The sequence below is a fragment of the Haliotis rubra genome, unplaced genomic scaffold (genome assembly GCF_003918875.1).
Source record: "Haliotis rubra isolate DU_JTF1 unplaced genomic scaffold, ASM391887v1 Scf650, whole genome shotgun sequence".
Taxonomy (NCBI): domain Eukaryota; kingdom Metazoa; phylum Mollusca; class Gastropoda; order Lepetellida; family Haliotidae; genus Haliotis; species Haliotis rubra.
The window spans coordinates 250,506-270,534 of record NW_025767358.1 but is presented as its reverse complement, the minus strand read 5'-3'; the positions used below and the strand labels follow the sequence as shown (position 1 = coordinate 270,534).

At 40.2% G+C, this 20,029-nt stretch overlaps 1 protein-coding gene across 1 annotated transcript; it reads left to right on the top strand.

Moving 5' to 3' along the window:
• Window positions 1-4,505: 4,505 nt before the first annotated feature.
• On the top strand, window positions 4,506-18,047 carry LOC124257173 (zinc finger protein 236-like). Its single transcript, XM_046691192.1, has 2 exons — window positions 4,506-4,606; window positions 13,022-18,047. Exon 2 carries the CDS (start codon window positions 13,269-13,271, stop codon window positions 17,379-17,381), a length of 4,113 nt encoding a protein of 1,370 aa, XP_046547148.1. The 5' UTR covers window positions 4,506-4,606; window positions 13,022-13,268; the 3' UTR covers window positions 17,382-18,047.
• Window positions 18,048-20,029: the final 1,982 nt, after the last annotated feature.

Sequence of the window (20,029 nt, the reverse complement as noted above, 5' to 3'; positions counted from 1 at the left end):
AAACCTTTTCCGCAGTTTTGAACTAGGGCAGTTATTACATAGATATCAATGCATATGCCTTTATCACGGTTCACAGTTGGTAGCCTTCAGGCTTGATTCTGGTACAGGCAAACCAGTGCTTGGTGGTGTGGGTCATGTTAAAGTTTGGACTTCCAGAATCATACTGCACTACGTGTATATAGAAGGCTAAGCCATTCGTCTAGGAATTGTGAATATGTAGAGTGAGTGGGTTTAGCTGGCTTATATCAATGAAATCTGCGACATGCTGTCATTGCTTGTCGGAGCAGATATTCATGACGTAACTAAATAAATTGATTATGATACATGGCAATACATAATGCTGTCATTTCGTTTGGAATCTAGAGAAACATCATAAGTACATCAACTAAACAAATTGTCCCTACTGCTCACAAATTGTACATTGTATCTTTATTAAAGTACATCGCGGCACATCACATGCTTTCATTGTATACACTAAATCAAGTGAGGTATTGTATTTGCCTTTGAATGAACATAGGTTTCAATTCTGGAGCAAATAAGACGTTCATTGGTTCATTCATTCATTCATTCATTCATTCATTCATTCATTCTTTTCCATTCATTCATCCATTCATTCATTCATTCATTCTTTCCATTCATTCATTCATTCATTCATTCTTTCCATTCATTCATTCATTCTTTCTTTCCATTCATTCATTCATTCATTCATTCTTTCATTCATTCATTCATTCTCTAGCTGGTCCGAAACCCATCTCGTTCATAGGCCCCCCAATGACCATCATCCGAATTCAAATAATCCCAGGTGTGTACTTTCTTTTGTACGTCAGCATATATACAGACAGACATCATACAACTGATGTATTCTCTTTTACGTCATTAAACAACAAACAAACGTAGAAAAATTTAAACCAAAATATTGTCTGATATCTGACATAAAGAAACATTTATATAAAATACACTCAGTATGTTGCTTTTATTCCGGTAAAGGGGCCACCGGCCCTTTATACAGGTACAGGGTATAACTACAATTGTAGTGAGTGAGTGAGTTTAGTTTTACGCCGCACTCAGCAATATTCCAGCCATATGGCGGCGGTCTGTAAAATAATCGAGTCTGGACCAGACAGTCCAGTGATCAACAGCATGAGCATCGATCTGCGCAATTGGGAACCGATGACATGTGTCAACCAAGTCAGCGACCCTGACCACCCGATCCCGTTAGTCGCCTCTTACGACAAGCATGGGTTACTGAAGATCAATATTCTAACCCTTCACGGGTTTGTACAATTATAACATGAGCGCTGTATATAATACACGTACATTGAGAACATTAGTGTTACTAAGATATTATTTCACAGATATCCCTTTGAAAAAGGAATCACGTTTCTTAGCAGCAGGAAATATATATTTTGCCAGATTCTTGCAAATGTTTTGATTAGTGGAGCAAAATAACAAGACCATTTTCTCTCGAGTTGGGAACATGTGATAATATTGAGGTAAGAGATTGGATCGCAGATCAAGGTAAAATGGGCACACGAGGCAAAAGTGAAATTCATCCTCGACAACTGGTAATAAGAAAAGGGCAAACACGTTCATTTCGTGGAATTTTATAATATCTGCCCGTTTCTATTAGAAGACGGTGATTAGATCCAAGAAAATTTAAAATGTTAATTTGAAATAATTTTACATCGATAAATTGAACCCAGTTGTGGTATTGAAAATGATCTTTTTAAAGCAAAGAACAGTTCACGTTTGGAGCAGGATTGAATATTTGCATGCCAGATTTGATTCTCAATGTCTACACATCTTTTCCTAAACTGATGTAAGAATATATCAGCCCATCCAACACTCTGTTGAATTCAAACCTCTGCGAATCCGTACTCCGTAAGAGAATAAGCAATGATATTAACCTTGAGCGCCCACGAGCCAACGCTTTAACCACTACTACCCCACCGTTCTCTGCCCCAGCAAGTATATTTCTCTGAAATATTAAAAGTATAAGCTTTCTTCAATATCAAGTTGTTTTCTTGAGTTAATAATCTAAGCTAAAATTTTACAATTTTTAAATAATGTGGCACTTTGACAGAATTTCTAGCCAAAATAGATTTCACAAAATTATTTGGAGTATTTCTATTCAATCCCAAAGTTAAATTACAGAATTTAGTGTGTATTTTTAGACGTCTAGCGATGAATGAAATCCCTAAACTTCTGATACATAAGTCAAAATTGGTAACACTTTAACATCAAAAACATTGAAACAAATATATTGAGGCGTACATGAAATTTTACCCAACCTAGACTTGAGTATTTTTATAACCTTCCAAGCTTGTTGGAGGAACCAGAGGAAGATGACTGGACAACAAGATATTTATAACTAGATACTGTTGTAACATCATCATAACCAATTTTAAACTTTTCCTGATGTCTAAGCTTCCCACTATTTCTAAACACTACAACTTTACTTTTATCCATATTAATAGTAAGCTTCCATTTATCCAATATGCAGGCAACTTGTCAAGACGCTTTTGTAGACCAACAACAGACACGTCCATTAAGATATCATCGGCAAACAGCAAGATAAACAATTCTAAAGCATGTAATGTAACACCATGGGTTTCACACTCCAACTCCTCGATAACGTCATCAATGAAGATTGAAAAGAGAACTGGTGACAATACATTCAGTTGATAAGTAACCTGTCTCAGATTAGTTGCGCTGAACATTAAGTCTGAAACAAAGAAGTGAGTGAAATCGTTTTGTGACGTTTTTATAAGTATTCATGTGCCAAACCCATGGGAGAGGAAAGCATTAAGTGGGTCAAGTCTTCCTTATGTAGCACTTGGTTTTAACCCACAAAAACAGTCGGTTGGTTGTTGTTTAACGCCGCACTGGCCAGTATTCCAGCCATATGAGTGAATGAGTGAGCATGGTCCTAGCAATATAAGGGACCGTCAATAATTTATGGCTAGGGGGTGATGATGATTTTAAGGGGGGTCACCCATTTTGTTCTGGGAAGGTGTGTGTGTGGGGTGGGGTGTGGGGTGGTGGAGATGGTTTGACATCAATTTTGTACATGTAAATATTTAAAAAATTATGCTTAAAAATTTGGGAAGGGGGGGCCGGGGTCATTGATTTTGTACATGACATGCGGGGGCGGGGGTTGTCAGGTACTTTGTACATAAATCTTAGGGGGGTTCATTCACATTGTAGTGCTTCTCCATAAAAATTATCATCACGCCCCTAGCCATAAATTATGAACGCTCCCTAACGGCAGGGGAATCCAGCTATTTGGCATCGAGTCTGGACCTTGATCCAGTGATCAACAGCATGAGCATTGATCTACGCAACTAGAATTCGATGACGTGGCAAGCAAGTCAGCGAGCCTGATCACCCATCCCGTTAGTCGCCTCTTACTGCAAGAATTAATGGGTTGCTGAAGATCAATTCTAACCCGGACCTTCACGGGTCGCCAAAATCAGGAATGAATCTGTGACAAACTTTGAAACATGATCAATGCGGCCAGAGATTCGAACCCTTATGTGTGATAGCCCTTATGTGGATTTCAGTAGTCAAATATGAAATAATGCAAATAATAAATTTAAATGATTTATTGTTGAAAATCACAATTTTCAGTCTGTACTTATTTTGTCTGCTTCACATGTCAAAGAAATGTCCTGTAAAATCCCAAATTGGGAACCATGTTGTTTTGTGTCAGGTGTTTGAAACAGCTAGACATATTCGCTTAATTTCGTTCATATCAAATTTCATTTGCAATACATGGCCTCTCTGTGTCCAGTATAGGAATAAAAGATCTTACTGTGAGAAATTATCCATTTTAAGAAACATGTTTAGAAATACATGCTTCGAGTGTCTCTTTAAACGTTGATAAACATGCATCTTTGTATCAAACAAACCACGCAAATTGCACCCTTTTTATCGGACCATTCGAAGTGCATGACACGTTTCTTTATGAATAACAACTTCTTTTTCACTATTTATACGACGTTTCAGAGCTAAATCTTGCTGCTTCATCAGAAGAATAAAAAGAAGTTGTTAACCTTTCAAAACGTTTCATGTGTTCATGTTCGTCCAACTTCTATGCGCGGAAGGTCGCGGGTTCGATCCCCGACCGCGTCATACCAAAAGACGTTAAAATATGGTACTTGTTGGTTCCTGCCTGGTGCTCGGCATTAATGGGTACAACAAGGACTGGTCGGCTTGGAGTCAGTATAATGTGTCTGAGTGGGGTATTCATGCTTCACTGCGGCATGGTATCTCAGTGGGCTAGCACTATAAAACCAGGTACAGTCTGGGCTAGTACAAGCAGCCGCACATACAAATACACACGCATGCACGTCGTCATATGAGCGAAATATTCTCATGCACTACGTAAAACCCAATTTCACCTCACCACAGCAACTTCTATACCTTTCAAGAAATGCATTCGAAGCGTAATAAAATGCTTTCATTAAATCGTTTTCCGGGTTGAGTTATGCCCCTTGGAATGGTGACTTCCGGTAGAGAAATGTGAAAACAAAGCGAGAGGCCGAGACTTGCTATTTAACACTTGAAAACAAATCAGAAGAGCGACTTCAGCTTGATATGCACGGTGTGTATTAACAAACAATTCTCAACATAAACCCTCGTATCAAACTGATAAATATTTGCACGGTAAGGTGTCGAAAAGCACTGAAGCGAAACGTCTTCAAGAAACCATTGGTAAACGAAGTGCGAGGTCGGAGGGTATATTGTCATGTCCTGGAATAGGTAGTCAACCTGCATGTTAGCTTATGCAAAGGAATTTACCCATGTATTGAAATTCAGTTATATTGTGACGTAACGCCACACACACATGATTAAAACTAGTTGCATCGTTACATTGTATGTTTATTATAATCAAACACTCATTCCAAATTCAAAGTAAACTGTCACATAGAGTCTACACTTGATTTCATGATAGTATTGTTTATAAGCATGAGATGACGAGTGACCGCCCAAACCCTGGTGCTATCGGCGATTGATTGCTTGCTTGTTCTTCAATCACAAAGTAATTAGAGGCTAATTAGGGGAATTATTCCAGGTGATTGTACGGTCATCAGATGCTGTGATTTTGTTTTGTTAATGGTAATACTGCACTCAGCACAGGGGCGGATACAGCTTTTTGAGAAAGGGGGGGTGCACACTATTGAGAAAAGGAGGGGTGCACACTTCATTTTCACCCGAGTTTCAATGGTCATTTAACAAACATTCAGCACAAAAGGGTGTGTGTGCGCACGCACACACACACACCTCTGGATCCGCCTATGCAGCAATATTCCAGGGGTCTGTAAAAAATTTCGAGTCTGGACCAGATAATCCAGTGATTGGTATTGATGTAAGGAATTAGGATACAATGACCTCAACCAAGTCATGGAGTCTGACCTCCTCATCCCGCTTGTCGCCTCTTACGACAAGCATGTTTTGCTGAAGACCAGTTACATATCCCAGTGTCTGGGGTTTTTGACGATGTAAGACAAAGACATATTTTTTATCTGTAATATCATTTAAACTTTTTATTTTAATAACCTTGAGTGATAAAGGAAATATTCATCTATTTCACACAAAAATATCAAGTGTTTCCTACAATTATAGCGTTGATAACATCGTATCGGCGAAACTGTTACCGCTCACCACATCTGGGGATATTGTATGGGTTTTTGACGATGGTTCATACTTTTCTCTCCGCACTGCGATGGAGTGTTGTGATCACATGACTTCCTATTTATATATTGCCTGTCACCAGCAGACGACTGATCTTACAGAATTTTCGCATGCTATTTTTTGTTATTAAGGCAACTGATTTTGCATCTGAAGTGGTATTAACGATATTAACGGTAAATAATATTGATGTTTATTTGCTTTTTATATAACTTTACTTCCCGATTTCCATTCTCAATAACTTCTCACGACAGCGACTTGACATCCGCCCTACCGATGAAAATGCTTGTGCACTCAGATCGCACACATACTCCCCCGATATAGTGCGAGCAAAGCAATCATCTAAATCACCAGAACGTTGAATTCAGCTCGTTCTTGGATATAACCCGTACCTGCATAAGTTGTATGTAATAGCCTAAGTGGTGTGCTGCACAGTGCTTATTCAAACATCCCAATGACTATCACTTCTAAGTAATCATATATATCCTCACATTCTCCTTTTCATTTAAACAGTTTAGATGACATTGTTTATAAATTAAATGTATGATTATATTTATGTTCATACAGGTATGCACTTCAACAATAGAATTCAGTTTTTGCTGATAGGGTTATTGTCATTGATGATTGACCCTTTATGACCTAAATTACCTGTAAGCTTCTGCTTCACCCTTGACATCTACTTGTTTGGCACTTTTGATCCTTGCAAAAGTTAGGGAGTGGGTTAGGGAACCCAGTAATTTTCCAAGTGAATGGCGGCGGTCCCGTAAATAATCGCAGTCTGGACCTGTTGACAATCATAACAATCAACATTATGAGCGTTGAAACGCAGTAAGATACATACATGTGTCAACCATGTGAGCGAGCCTGACCACCCAATCCTGTTAGTCATCTCTTATTACAAGCATGGGTTACTGAAAATCAATTCAAACCCGGATCTTCACGCGTCTGCAAAAGTTTGGAACTGGCTGACAAAATATAAATGCTTGTTAAGTTAAAACACACTATTTTACTCTTCATGCCACAGGCACCTAATAAGGATAAATGTTTCTATAGTGCAGTAGTGCAGATAAAATATTGCTAGTGCAAGTAATCTATATTGTCAGGTTGCACCAGTGCAGGTAACACATTCCACTTCAAGCACATGGCAGCTATTTTATTGGTATAAATTACAGATGGATCAATCACCCGAAGCAGGGGTGGAAATAATTTTAAAATTGCTAGTGTACTCCGGTACAGTGGCACATGTAAAATCACTTGCCCTGATAATTTTTCCACTATACCGTCCGTTTTCTTGTTGATTTTTTAAATAAACAACTTAATTAACATTGGAATATCAACTGGACACCGGTACAGTGTGATATGCAAATTTGCTTGCCCGACAGAAAAAAACACTGGACTCTGGCTTCGGGCAATGGGTTATTTCCTCCCCTGCCGAAGCAACAAATGTCAACAAGCCTGTTTTCATGCTCATACATCAGTTTCATAGACCACTATTGTTGGGAATTGGTTAAAATCTCACAATTGATGATTGATTCATTACCAACGAACAATCATCGAAAAAAAATGGTTAGCGTCATTTTTCAGATTTTCTTATCCAGGTTGTTATTGCAGATATGTATAACATGATGCAACTTGCTACTTTAAAGAGATGACTAATATATCATGAACATAAACTTCCCAGGGTCTTTAAGAAATATTCAGTCATGGCTTTTCAGTTAGTGAAATGAGTTTTCTAAGAATTAAACACGTTTTCAGGCCCTGACACTTCAACGATATGTTCCATTTTCAAGTATTTTAAAGACTAAAACAGTAGTTCCAAAATCGTTTATGTTCGATTATGAGAAAATGTGATTGATTGCTTGGTAGTTTGGTCACTGCGACCAATCTGCGATTATTTCAATTAATCTGAACACCACTATAGACCACACACATTGTACACAATCTTGTGACATTTAATGGATAGTGACACGTCAATCTGTGATACATCGCTTGTCATGGTGTACAAGCTGATTTTGCCAAGTGGAAAAGAAATTGAATGAAAATGTCAAGTAAAAAGCAACCATCTATTAAAAATCCTTTCAGACAAATAATGTCAGCTTTTCTGGAGATAATGAAGTTGACCATGAATATCCAAAATAGAATTCTTGATAATGTGGTGCATCCGATATTCTGATGGTGTAACCTGCTTATTTCACTCGGTTGCAACTGGTGCAGGTACCTAAAATTCTGAATGGCGTACTGTTCCGTGTAATACTTCATTCAAACCCGAAGTAGATTGGTTAGATATCTACATTGTTGTCGCTGATAGCATCACTACATATTATTCTTTGAGAAGTGAAAATATAAATGGACATTTGCCAAGTTAATGATCCAGATAATGATTCACATACAGGGGTGGAAATAACTTTTATATTGCTAGTGTACTCCGGTACAGTGGCACATGTAAAATCACTTGCCCTGATAATTTTTCCGTGCTACCAGACGATTTTCTTGGTGATTTTTTTAAACAAACAACATAATTAAAATTGGAATGTCAACTGGACACCGGTACAGGGTGATATACAAATGTGCTTGCCCGACAGAAAAAAACACTGGACTTGGACGTCGGGCAATGGGTTATTTCCACCCCTGACATATGGTGTATGACTATGAAACAAAATATTATGGATGTCAACTTCTTGTGTATTCTATACACAACGTTTCTGGGCTTTTCCTTGCCCCTTCGTCGGGTGAATGGTGACTAATATATATATATATATATACTAGTAATGTACATGAAGCCAGAGTGAATTTAAACATGTATATGCAATAAACAGGATTATGAGATGAAGGAGAATAGGTATACAAAACAGATATGATGTTGTTACAATTGATGATAGAAGCCAATTGGGTCTAATTGATGTACAAAGAGGGTCGGGGGGTTTACAGTGGATTAAGAGGCGATAGATGAAACCATTGAGTCTAATTACATATGGTGGTTTGTTTATTTGTTGTTTAACGTCACACTCGGTAATATTCCAACTTTATGACAGTGGTCTGTAAATAATCAAGTATGGACCAGACAATCTACGATGACATGTGTCAATCAAGTCAGCAAGTCTGACCACCTGATCCCATTAGTCGCCTCTTACAACAAACATGGGTTTGCTCAAGACCAGTTCTAACCAGAATCTTAAAGATTGACAAGTGGTGCAAGTGACAGGGATTGTTTTTCCAAGATTTTCCAGGATTAAATCTTGGCTTTTCCTAGATTTTCTAGGAATAAATAAAGATTGTGTTAACCAGGGTCTCCGGGAACATATCTTGACTTATCCTTAATTTTCCAGGAATGAATCTTTGTGTTTCCTATATTTTCCAGGAATAAATCTTTGTGTTTCTTAAATTTTCCAGGCATAAATCTTGGTTTTTCCTAAATTTTCCAGGAATAGATCTATGTTTTCTAAAGTTTTACAGGAATACATCTTCATGTTTCCTAGAGGTTTTAATGTTTTGCCAGCCCAGGGTATAACAAACATTATTACTGTTGTTATAATCCAGTTTAGCTGCCATGGGCAAATTTGTTTTCAAATCCAAGATAAATTCCTTCTTGGTAGGGCTGCACAATATACCTGGGTTTGCCGGTATTTACTGGCGCAGACATGAAAACGATACGTATTGCGATACGCTGATCGAAAAACGATATTTTGACATGCATTCGGAATACTTTGTAGCACACGAAAATCTTCGGATATTTCCGTTTTTCACACCGGAAGTCAAGATAGTTGTGTTAGTAATTTTTGTTCAAGTGTTTCGCAATGTTTTTGGTGTGAAAATTTTAAATATTTACTCATTAATGACCAATGATCTCTGATATGTCCTGACCAGGTCAAGTTGTTGTCTAAAATCTCAGGCCTTTTTTTTGAGAGTGGAGAAACTAGTTTGTTCAAACTAGTAAGCTCTGTGTTGATGTTAAATTGATCTTTTCCTTGTTTCATTTGTGCTAAATATTATTTGCAATTTTTATTTTGTCATGATTAAAAGTTTTTATCGAAGCTTGATCAAGATTCTTGGTGATTAGGTCTACATGCCACACAGACATTTCAACATCGTTACATGGTTTGAAGTGTATGTGGAATGTTTCATTTCATTCAGGGATAGAAATACTTTTTCTTCTAAGTGTGTCTTAGGGCACCAGACAAATATTTTTAGATGTGCCTTTCAGAAATCAAGTGTGCCCACATGTTTTTAGAATAAATAACTGTAGCAATGATGATGATCTTTTGAATTTTATTGTTAGTAAACAACAAATGTAACCGGTTTTCTGTTATCACTGATATGTCTTCTGTTTAAAATGGCTTTCGCTTCATATATTCCGCTTTCCCAGCCCCTTATAGCTAAAACTTTTGTGACATGTTGACTTGTTCAATATATGTAAAATGCACAATTTCCTCTTCAGTAACCGAACTATAACTACTCCCATCACTCTAAATGGAAAAACAACCAGATTTCTTGACATCATCCATCATAATTCCAGCGATTTCCTGGGTGATAAAGTCAATAAATGTTTTTGCTTGTTTTTCATTTACGTAAGTGTTTTGTTTTGGGGATTACATGACTAAAGGTGAGTTATGTCTCTTAAAAATTAGGCGCGTGCCATAAGGGCACCGAGAACATTTTTTATCTGTGCCATTTCAATATTTACCGTGCCATGGCACACTATATGGGGAATTTCGAACCCTGTCATTATTTTTTTTATTAAATTAATCAAGGCATGTTAGTGAGACTAAAATAATACAAAAATGTAAATAATAAAGTACCTCTGACTGTGTATAAAATTCATTTATGATGATTAATGATGAACGATTAAACTGATAAATGTATTAACTTGGAGTTACCTCCCTTTGTTTATCCTCTGGCTTCTTGAGTCATTCCATTGCTCAGCTGATTGTTATGTAGTCTGTCATACAGACCCTGAAACAAATATACCCAATACAAGCTATGCAAGTCTAGAATGTATTTCAAGTCCAGATTACCAACATATAGAATGTCTCTGGGATCCTTTTCATTGTATTTTAGCAACACACTTTGAAAATATTTTTTTGTGAAAAATATGTTCATTTCAGAAAACTAGGTCTTAGTCTAGTTGTTATTAGATGTATGAATAGACTTTCTGGTTGGAATAAGTGGTAATAGATGGACGCCACACTGATGCAAATAAACTGCGATCTCTTGTGGTTTAATATAGATTAACCCGTGAAGGTCCAGGTTAGAATGAACCTTCAGTGAGTGAGTGAGTGAGTTTAGTTTTACGCCACACTCCGCAGTATCCCAGCTATATGGCGGCGGTCTGTAAATAATCGAGTCTGGACCAGACAATCCAGTGATCAACAGCATGAGCATCGATCTGCGCAATTGGGAACCGATGACATGTGTCAACCAAGTCAGCGAAACTGACCACCCGATCCCGTTAGTCGCCTCTTACGACAAGCATAGTTGCCTTTTATGGCAAGCACATGGGTTGCTGAAGACCTACTCTACCCCGGATCTGCACAGGTCGAACCTTCAGTAACCCATGCTTGTCATAAGAGGCGACTAACGGGATCGGGTGGTCAGGTTCGCTGACATGGTTGACACATGTCATAGGTTCCCAATTGCGCTGGTCAATGCTCATGCAAAGGTAGAAGGATCTGCATGATTTCGGTCTCCAGGTCAGCAAGCACCACTGTTCATGAGTACTAATGGAATGAATTGGTCTTCAGCAACACATGCTTATTGTAAGAGGTGGCTAACAGGAAGGATGGTCAGACTCGCTGACTTGGTTGACACATGTCATCGTATCCCAATTGCGTGGATTGATGCTTATGCTGTTGATCACCAGATAGTCTGGTCCAGGCTCAATTATTTACAGACCGTCACCATATAGATGAAATATTGCTGTATGTGGCATTAAATAACAAAACAACCATAAGGAATTTGGCATTATTCACTATGTGAATCTGTGATGCCTGAATTGGATCAGTTAAACACATATGGTTTGCAAGATGACGAGGTTAGACTGGTTAATTACACAGTGTTGTACTGTTTTTTTAAACATGAGTGAGTGAGTTAAAATATAACGTCACCTCAGCAATATTTCAGCCATGTAGTGACGATTTAAACTTGATGTCATGATGAACATTCAGTTCACTTTACATGAATACGCATCTTTTCTGGAGCTCATCATTTACCACGATTGTACCTCAACCCAAACGAACCATGAAGGTCCATGTTAGAATATTGATCTTCAGTAACCCATGCTTGTCGTAAGAGGCGACTAACAGGATCGGGAGGTCAGGCTCGCTGGCTTGGTTGACACATGTCATTGGTTCCCAACTGCGCAGGTCAATGCTCATGCCGTTGATCACTGGATTGTCTGGTCCAAACTCGATTATTTACAGACCACCACCATATAGCTGGAATATTGCTGAGTGCGGCGTAAAACTAAACTCACTCACACTCAACCCAAACACAGCCTATTAAGTAAGCCATATTGGAAGTGTGCTGAAAACTTGTGCTCATACACTTGTCTATATTTCTTAAACTCTCTGTGTCCCTTTTACGACATGTCTTAAGATATTTTATCAATATATCGGGATCTTTTGTCCAACGGTGTCCACGCCGAAGACCCGGGTTTGATTCCCCACATGGGTACAATGTGTGAAGCCCATTTCTGGTGTCCCCCACCGTGATATAGCTGGAATATTGCTAAAAGCGGCGTAAAACTAAACTCACTCACTCAGTCAGTCAGTTCAACGGTGTCTGTAGAGTTGTTCATTAACTTTCCCAGATTCATTGATTGTGAGTTTGAATCTCACGTGTGTTTGATCTTTGATTTGTCAGCAACATTTTCAGCACAATATAAATCCTTATAACCCTGCAGAAGAAGAAATGGCCGAATACATACATAATGTTTCAATAAATAGAACAAGGCCAGGCTGACGGTTCGGTGCCAACGTAGGTTACATAGTACAACCCTAAGCGTGCACTGTGAACAAAACTTCCCATGTTAAGCCGTGAAAATTCAGGTTAGAATTGGTCTTCAGCAACCCATGCTTGTCATAAGAGGTGACTGACAGGATAGGATGGTCAGACTCAAAGACTTTGTTGACACATGTCATCGTGTCTTAGTTGCGTATATGTATCGTCTCCTAATAGCGTAGATTGATGCTCATGCTGTTGATCACTGGATTGTGTGGTTAGATTTGATTTATGTACCGACCACAGCCATATAGCTGGAATATTGCTGAGTGCGGCGTAAAAAAAACAAACAAAAATACAAATAATCATTTATCTCTTTCTTCCCTTCCAGACTGAGTGACAGATCAGGAGAGCAGACCCATCCAGCAGAAATAGACAAGAGGGCAGCCATCACAACCACAAGACCAAATTCATAGATACAATCTCAAAACTTTTGGTACCTTCATTCTATCTGTGACCTGAGCCATCATCACCAACCGATCTATTCATGATGCTAATCACAAGACAAGCACCTGCCTAACCTCAGTGAACAGTTCGGAGCATGAGCGTATTCCATCCAGACACATCTCTATGTTAGTATGATCGACGCCAGTAAGGCAGCGGCATACCACCAGGCTGCCATCGCCACCTACCAGGTGTCCCTTTACGGCTTGTACACAAATGCAGGTGTCTGTGATCCCATCATCAACGGCACCGTAGTTGACAGCGTCACTGCAAGAGGAAATCCTAATTTGATAACTCAAATAACAAGCAGCCAAGTTGATGTCACAGAAGCGAGGAAAGACTTGAAGGAAAAACAGGAAAGGTTCACCTGTGATGAGTGTGGAAAGTCAGTGAAAAGTCGAAATTATCTCAAGTTGCACAAGAGAACACATACAGGAGAGAAGCCGTTCGCGTGTAAGCAGTGTAGTCTTAGCTTCAGTGTACGGGGAAACCTGTACAAGCATATGCGAACACATTCTGGGGTGAAGAATTACGGCTGTAGCTACTGCGGGCAGATGTTTCGGGACAGTACATCTCGGAATCGGCATGAGAGGCTCCACACTGGGGAGATGCCGTATCGGTGCGAGGACTGTGACCAAAACTTTCGATACCGAGAAATGTACAAGGCTCACATGATGAAGACCCATGGCCTTGATGAAGAGGAGGTTGTGTCTCTGCCTCCAGGGAAGAAGATGAAGATGGACCAGAGCAGTTCGAACTCACAAGGTGCATCCGGCACTCAAAAAGGTAGCACGGATGTGCACCATATGAGTCCCAAGACAGTCTCTTCCAAGGGTGATGACAAGATCCAGAACCTGTCCTCTGCTGTTCAAATAATTGGAAACGTAATTTTGAAAAAGGAAGTTGGTTTAGACAGCACGGGTCAGAAGGATAAGCTGGCTAACCTTTCCAGTTTCGCTTACAATACGACTGCTGGTCCAAGTGCACAGTGTATTGGGTCTGAGGAACAAGCTGAAATGTCGAGTTTGACCGAGGAGGATGGTGACATGGCGTTTGAGGACACATCCCCCTACAAACTGATGCCTCTAGAACTCCAGAACACAGATGCGGTCAGCATCACCAGACCAGAGGGACCTGTCTTGCTGCAGCAGGTGAAAAACAGAATAGAACAGCTTCAATGCAGCAAGTGTCCGAAATCTTTTGACAATAAATCCCAACTGACGCGTCATCAGAAAATGCACAAGTTACTGAGTGTTGTAAAGACAGCTTCTCATGCTAGTGGATCAGGCAGTAAGGTCATGGCCAAGAAACCTGTTCTTAGTCAAGGGGCTGGAACGGCCAGGAAAACCATGAGAAAACAATCGCCGTTTGTTAAAGTGAGTACCCCAGATTTGCCCGACTCTGAAGAATTCAGTGAAGAGAATACCCTTAAATCATCTCTTGAGCTGTCATCCCTGAATCCCTCAAGTAATAGTTCTTCATCACAGTCTGGTGATCACAGTATCCAGATTGATGCCTCTCTTCCTGAGACCTTTCTCCAGGAGTCTGTGATGACAGGAGTGGACGACTCTTGTTCTGATCCTGCTGGAAGCAGAGCACACTCTCCTTCTGGGGAATCACAGGAGATGCTGGAGATGGGTGATGATACAACCAGGATAACCAAGGTCGAGGATCAGAGTGGGAGTTCGACAGATGTGTCTTCCATGAAAGAGGATCCGGTAGCTAGAGAACAAAGTGCACAGTCCACAGAGAATCCTGATGCCTCGGTAACCAAGGACACACCCCAGTCGTCCAATACAAGAGACCCTCCTGGAGGAATTATTCTTGATGGTTGTGAATGTAAAATTTGTGGAAGGGTTTTGTCACGAGAGTCCTATCTGATAATACATATGCGATCCCATTCTGGGGAGAAGCCTTTTGTTTGTCAGTTCTGTGGAAGGGGATTCACTGTTTCTCAAAACTTGTACAAACATGTTCGGACACACACTGGGGAGAAGAATCATGCATGTCCGACATGTGGTCGCAGGTTCACCACCAGCAGTTCCCGGAATCGACACATGCTGCGTCATAGTGGCGACAAGCCTTACCCTTGCACTCTCTGTGACGAGGGTTTCTCTTACTTGGAGCAGCTGAAGTCACACTGTCAGAAAAACCATGCTTATTTTGATACATCCTTGCTGAAAAAGGTGGAAATTGATACTTATGAATTATCGAAAGGGAAAAAGAAAAAGAAATCGAAAAAGAAGTCAAAGAAACTTATTGTAGCACCAGGTGGAGTGGGCAGTCTAGTGGATGGCAAGCTTATATTTCCCTATGATAACCCCTCACAAGCTGGTAATCAAGGTGTGATAACAACTAACCAGGCAGCAGAACACATGCCGACAGACAGCAGTGGTATGCTGGACCCAAGCCTAGAAATATCCAGGCAACTCAGCAACATTCAGGAAGAGGATCATGCTCAGCTCGGAGACAGCACTGACCCCCACTTTGCTTCATCGGATCCGGGACAGACAGACGATGGATGTTCTTCGGGAGTGCGGTTTATGTGCTCCTTTTGTGGAAGCGAGTTCCAGAGTGAGCACTATCTCCAGCATCACATGACTATACACAAAAATGAACGTTGCTATGAATGTCCATTCTGTCACCAGGGTTTCGCTATGCAGGCTCACCTGCAGGCTCACCTCCGGAACCACGCTGACGCCAAGAAGTACAGCTGTGGCATTTGTGGTAAGGGCTTCAGTGTCAGGTCCAAGCTGGAGCGACACATGCTGGTGCACACTGGGGACAAGCCCAATCAGTGCCAGCTGTGCCAGGAGAGCTTCAAGTATAAGCATATCTTGAAACTTCATTATAGGAAGATGCATCCAAGTTTTGCATCTTCAGAACTTGCAAAGAAGAGAGGGAGGCCAACTAAAATGGACAGTTCAGAGGGCAATGATGTAAATGCAGAATCAGATGGTGTGTTTCGTTCCACTGATCTAGAAGATGGGGAGGTTGTGCTTGGGATGGCTGTTGACAGTGGAAGATCAGTGTCCAGATCTGCTGTGAATAATCCCAATGATATATCAGTGCTGAAATCCAATGGATTACAAGGGAGAAAAACTATACTGAGACTTCTAACAGGTGGTGATGTAAGTCAAGGCTTGAGTAGAAGCAGCAAGAATGAAACATCGATGAGAACTCATCCTGAAATATATAATATAAAGAAACCTGGTCCATCAAACTCTGAAGAAATGTCACAAAACATTCAGGGTGGTGGTATGTCTGAGATTGATTCAAATGTTCCAGAACATTATAAAGGAGAGATGAGTTCAGGCAGTCACACTGTGTGTTCCTTTAACTGTGTCCATTGTCCTTTAATCTTCCAACACAAGAAGGATCTAACTGAACATCTTCTGACACATTCTGAAAGGCAGATCGATTACAGCAAACAGTATGGGGTATTTGAAAGTGATCCAATCAAAGACATGGAGGAATGTGATTCAGTAGGGCAAGCATGGACCATCACCTCTGGTGTCCAACCAAACGTCTGTGATGTGTGTGGGGCCATGTTCTCTGAAAGCAGAAAGTATCAACAGCATATGGCTGATCATTTAGAATCAGACAAAGCTAGTGTTGAAACCAGTTCTCAAAGAGACAAGTTGAGGCCGCATTGCGAAACCTCATTTCAAGTTGTTGAAAATAGCCAGTCATTCAGTAGCAAAACTACCTCAAAAGTGAAAAGGAAAAGTGCAGCCAAATCTGCTCTGCTTCCTTTGAATAATTCTACCTCTGAAGAAGTGTGTTCGATATGCGGTGATGTGTTCTCAACTGCCGAACTTTTAGAGCACCATCTCAAAGGCCACAGTGATCCTGTACAAGATTCCAATAAGAACCGGGTTGAGGAGAGGAGCAGTGCATCGACACACACCGACGACGCTTCATCTTTTGTTCAGAGTCATCAAAAGCAGCTGATGAAGAGTCCAGTAATTAAGAAAGAACCAGAGGAGTGTCTTCCAGAACAAACCCCTCTGAGTGAGTGTCATGATGTAGCCAGACATGATGGTTACCACGGTGAGGGTTTCATTGAAGAGAGTCATCAGGTGGAATGCCGACACTGCCTTGCCATGTTTAATTCCTTCAAGGCTCTACATGATCACATGAAAGTTCATGAAGGACAGTCAGTGTTCAATTGTCCCCTCTGTAGCTCCGTGTTCCACAAGCAGGACCAGCTTCTGGAACATCTGAAAGAACACACAGGAGCTTGAGAGCTAGAATCTGAAGCTTCTCAAGGGACAGGCTGTGGACAAGCTTCTGGAACATCTGTGAAGAAACACACAGGAGCTTGAGAGCTAGAATCTGAAGCTGCTCAAGTGACAGGCTGTGGACAGGCTTCTGGAACATCTGTGAAGAAACACACAGGAGCTTGAGAGCTAGAATCTGAAGCTTCTCAACGGACAAGTTGTGGACAGGCTTCTGGAACATCTGAAGGAACACAGGGGCTTGGGAGCTAGACTCTGAATCTTCTCAAGGGACAAGCTCAGGCTTAAGAATTGGAGAATACTGAAGTAACTGGTCAACAGCAAACAAAGGTCTGAAAGTTAGGCTATGAAGCCATGTTGAATGGTCTCATTTAACAAGCTTGGACTAAAACTGAAGTATTGGTACTCGTAGTCTGGTCAAGGAACATGCAGTGTTCCTAGTATTATATTTCTTCAAGGAACATACATGGGAATCTTATACTGGGTACACAGATGGAAATGTCATCAAGGAACTTACTTAGACCTAAGATGTGTGCTGGGGAAGTGTCTCAAGGAACAAACTGAGACCCAAGTTATTCTCTGTGGTCCATTTTGAGTATTTAAAAATAATGGGTATGAAAGTTAGAATGTGTTGTGCTAAATGAGCTTTTCAAAATACATATTGGGGCCAGATACTTACTCTGTGAATTTGTCGTGTCATTGTGCTGGATCATATATGGGAACATATTAAGAAACATAGTCGGTTCTGTAGTTCTTAGAAGTTCAGTTGGAATATAATTACGTTAAATACGGTCAACAGATGTTTGCAGTGTCGTGCTGTTTGGCCATGTGGATGTCGAGATGGGGCTCATGGAGGATTTGCCTGAATCTTACACCATACATAAGACAACCATTTTTAATATTTTAATTCAATCAGAACTATTTGTGGAGCTTATCATTTTTACCAGATTGAGTTGTTGTTAAGGGTGTCCTAATTAAAATGTTATGGTCACAGATGTGATCAAATAGTTGTAACTGCTGCTTAACTGAGATACAGGTTAGGGCTGCAACGATTCACCCAGACCTCGATTTGATTCGGTTTTCGATATTGAACCCTTGATTCGATCATTTTCGATTCGATTCTTCATACAAGTGAAAACATCAGATTTCATTTAACTATCAGAGTTCAAGTGAGTCGGCTTTTTTGGCTTGAAACCCATCATCAACTTGGCGATGTCTCCTAAGAACAATTCTCAACAATAACTAGCCCGGCGTCAACCAATCACGTTTAGCATTATTTCAGCACTCGAAACTGCTCGAAGTTGGTGTCAAACTTATGTTCTCTTCGTGTGGAAATAATATTAATAGCAGCGTTCAGAATTCCCGCCTGCCCGACCTTCCGGAACGGTCTGTTTTCATCTCGGACGGTCAAATTTCAAAAGTAGCCTGTCCGGTGGTCTGGTAGATGTTTTACCCATAACAATAAATATTTCATAATATCAGACAGGTTCTCTTGTCGTCAGTTTGAGGTGTTTAAGGTATTATGATAATTACGATAAACTATTTACGATTGGACAGTTCATTTTACAATAACCAATCACAACACATGTACCTTCAGTTTACCTAAACTCGGTACATTGCCTGTTAGTGCTATGTTGTTCATTGCGATGCCTACAAACAGTAAAGTATTCAGAAACCCGATTTTTTTTGCATTGTTGAAAACCGGACAGGCAAGTTTGTATCCGGACTGGTATTTTTTTTAAAGTCACCAGTCCGGCTGTCTGGCTTGGAATTTTGGGAGTTTTAAACACTGTTATTGGTATTCGAATATTGAATTGAAATAGTGATAATGGTTATCGAAAATCAAAACTTAGGTGTCGAACCGAATCGTTGCACCCCTAGTTAGCATCACTACAGTAATGTGCACTGTTCCTCAGTGAAATCTCAACCTCCGTCAGTTGAACTGTTTTTAAAAAATTACATTGTGTAAAATGCCCTGGCAGCATAAGTATAATTTTGTTGGTACACATTAAAGAGACAAATACTATTCTCCATGAATTTTCTTTCACTACACCTTTTTCTTCGAATATTTTCTGACTTGACACTTGGATTATATTGTATTATAATTAATGAGATGGGGGCCATCCTTTCCCCTGTACAGTCTCCTTCATCTGTCCTGTCATGTCTTGTGTATTGTCATCTGTCTTGTGTTTTGTATAACCACAAAGGAAGTGTTGAAGGCAGTTTTGCTGTTCTCATGTCCTGTGGTGAGATGGTGGTTTTATTTTTAACCCGGTTGTAAATGAGGCATTTTCAGGTAGAACTTTTATAATGAGCAAGGATTGGAAGGTTTATTATTGTACTGTGTAACATGTTGGGATCCCAAGGAAAAGCTGACCTGTGCTTAATCTGGACGCTGTTAGTGTGGTCACTGTGCTTAGTGAAGACACTCTCTCTCAGGACACTGTCATTGTGCTTAGTTTTGACATATTCTATGTGCTTAGTCACGACACTCTCCCTCAGTCACGACACTGTCACTGGGCTTAGTTACGGCACTGTCACTGTGCTTAGTCTTGACACTGTCTTTCAGCCCAGTGGCTAAAGCGTTGGCTCATCACGCTGAAGGCCCGGGTTCGATTCCCCACATGGGTACAATGTGTGAAGCCCATTTCTGG

Bases quoted from the DNA above. Each gene is read 5' to 3' on its own strand.
- LOC124257173 (XM_046691192.1), top strand. From the start codon at position 13,269: ATGATCGACGCCAGTAAGGCAGCGGCATACCACCAGGCTGCCATCGCC.